This window comes from Myotis davidii, unplaced genomic scaffold (genome assembly GCF_000327345.1).
Source record: "Myotis davidii unplaced genomic scaffold, ASM32734v1 scaffold1006, whole genome shotgun sequence".
Lineage (NCBI taxonomy): Eukaryota > Metazoa > Chordata > Mammalia > Chiroptera > Vespertilionidae > Myotis > Myotis davidii.
Genome location: NW_006297143.1, coordinates 142,126 through 142,990, shown reverse-complemented (window position 1 = coordinate 142,990; position 865 = coordinate 142,126). Strand labels below are relative to the sequence as shown.

The window sequence follows — 865 nt, the reverse complement described above, 5'->3', positions numbered from 1 at the left end:
CCCCCTTCCCTCCTCCCCTTTCCCGTTCCCCTCCTCAATGAGGATCAAGCCCCCAACCCAGGCATGTGCCCTGACTGGAATCGAACCGTAACCTCCTGGTTCATAGTCGACGCTCAGCCACTGAGCCATGCCAGCAGGGCTCTCCTGCTCACTTTTGAGGCTTCTGCCTATCCCACCTGCCTACCCTGTAAATCCCGGGCTTGGTTCATGGCTCAGCAGATGCTGGTGGAGACAGACAAGCTGGCTGTGTCTCTGATGGCTCTCCTCTCCCACAGCCTCCTGGGAGGCTGCCCCCCCCCCCCGAAACTTCCCCTTTCTCTCATTTCCTCCTCCTCTAGTTCCAGGCCCCACTTCCTCATCAGCTTGTGCTGACACTAGTGAAACATGGGGTTCAGGGTATAGATTGCTTCTCATGGGTTCCTGTCTGATGAAGTTGAAGAATAAATTCATGGCCTAACAGATTTCTTCAATAAAAATGTAGAAGCTTGAGAAAACCAAGATGGCGGCATAGGTAAACACCGGAGATTGCTGCCTCGCACAACCACTTCAAGAATACAACTAAAAGACGGAATGGACATCATCCAGAACCACAGGAAGGCTGGCTGAGTGGAAATTCTACAACTAGAAGGAAAGAGAAAAGCATACCGAGACTCAGAGGAGGTGCGGTGCAGAAGTAAATACAAAGGTGCAGAGGTGCATGCAGAGGGCTGGCGGCTGAGGTCACGGTTGTCTTTTTCAATCGGGAGGGAGTCTCAGGCTCTGAGTTCCAGTTCTGGGCAAGTCTCTGGGGACCCAGACTCATACGGGAGAAGTGGGACTGTCTGGTATCGGTCGGGTCGGAACTCGAGGACAGCTTTCTCTTGGA

The 865-nt window shown here is 53.2% G+C and overlaps 1 protein-coding gene across 1 annotated transcript in view; it reads right to left on the bottom strand.

The window, feature by feature from the left end:
- AIF1 (allograft inflammatory factor 1) overlaps window positions 1-483 on the bottom strand; it is a 2,448-nt gene extending 1,965 nt beyond the window's left edge. Inside the window, exon 1 of the mRNA XM_006772815.2 lies at window positions 185-483. Within this exon, the coding sequence (XP_006772878.1) occupies window positions 185-209 (25 nt within the window). The 5' untranslated portion in view covers window positions 210-483. The remainder of the gene's footprint in view (window positions 1-184) is intronic.
- Window positions 484-865: the final 382 nt, after the last annotated feature.